General features: G+C 31.4%; 1 protein-coding gene across 1 annotated transcript in view; it reads left to right on the top strand.

Annotated features, from left to right (window-relative positions):
• Window positions 1-965, top strand: part of LOC119582085 — a 36,499-nt gene that overhangs the window by 33,018 nt on the left and 2,516 nt on the right. The window contains exon 21 of the mRNA XM_037930332.1: window positions 112-226. Coding sequence (XP_037786260.1) covers window positions 112-226 — 115 coding nt within the window. The remainder of the gene's footprint in view (window positions 1-111; window positions 227-965) is intronic.

Genomic DNA, 965 nt, shown 5'->3' with positions numbered 1-965 from the left:
CAGGATGGTCGACTCTGTTACAGTTATGAGTTATTTCTTGGCTGGATGACTTTTTACAGTTATGATAGTCACCCCTTGTTACAGCTTTCTTTTTTTTTCCCTTTATTACAGGATGACTCCGTTTTCGTTATTGGGGATGGCCAGCGTTACAACGGATTCCTAAATTGCCCTTTGGAATCTGAGAAATCTTTTAGAATTGGCGTCCTTGCAAGAAACGGGCTTCTGGGTATGTGTCGAGTGGCTTTGTGAATTGATTTTAGACATGTTCATATATGTTCACGATTTTTTTTTTAAGATATTGTTTATATATGCTCACATAGTTTTAGACATCATATATGTAGACATTTTCTTTTATTTATTCAAGTGGCTTTGTGAATTGATTTTAGACATGTTCATATATGTTCACCTATTTCTAGACATCATATATGTTCACCTGTTTTTAGACATCATATTAGTTCACCTATTTTTAGATATGTTCATATATGTTCACATATTTTAGACATGTCCATATAAGTTCACCTATTTTTAGCCATCATATATGTTCACCTATTTTTATACATGTTCATATATTTTACTCTAGTGTCTTTCTGAATTGTTTTTAAATATGCTTATCTATTTAGTCTTTCTTTAATCCTCATAACGAAATAGAGGCTGAAATATGTTGAATTATGTCCGAATCAATGTTTATTTTTTTCCTGACAGTAAAACGAGGCTACACGTTTGATTCTGTTTCATAATGTTCGATTATGGCTGATAACAAAAATGTAATAAGGTTAGAATCTGTTAAATGATACAGGATTGAATATTTTCGATCACGAAGCGAATCCGTGCTGAAAGTCACATGCTAATACTCTCAAGTAAATGCATTCACTCTCAAATATGTATAAAATAAAAAATACAAAAAAAAGGTGACAAAACTAATGAACAGAAGTAAGGAATATATTAGCTTGAAGTTCATGAAACAA

This window comes from Penaeus monodon, chromosome 15 (assembly GCF_015228065.2).
Source record: "Penaeus monodon isolate SGIC_2016 chromosome 15, NSTDA_Pmon_1, whole genome shotgun sequence".
NCBI classification, from domain to species: Eukaryota; Metazoa; Arthropoda; class Malacostraca; order Decapoda; family Penaeidae; genus Penaeus; species Penaeus monodon.
Note: the sequence above shows the minus strand (reverse complement) of the source record. Positions and strands in the feature narration are given on the sequence as shown.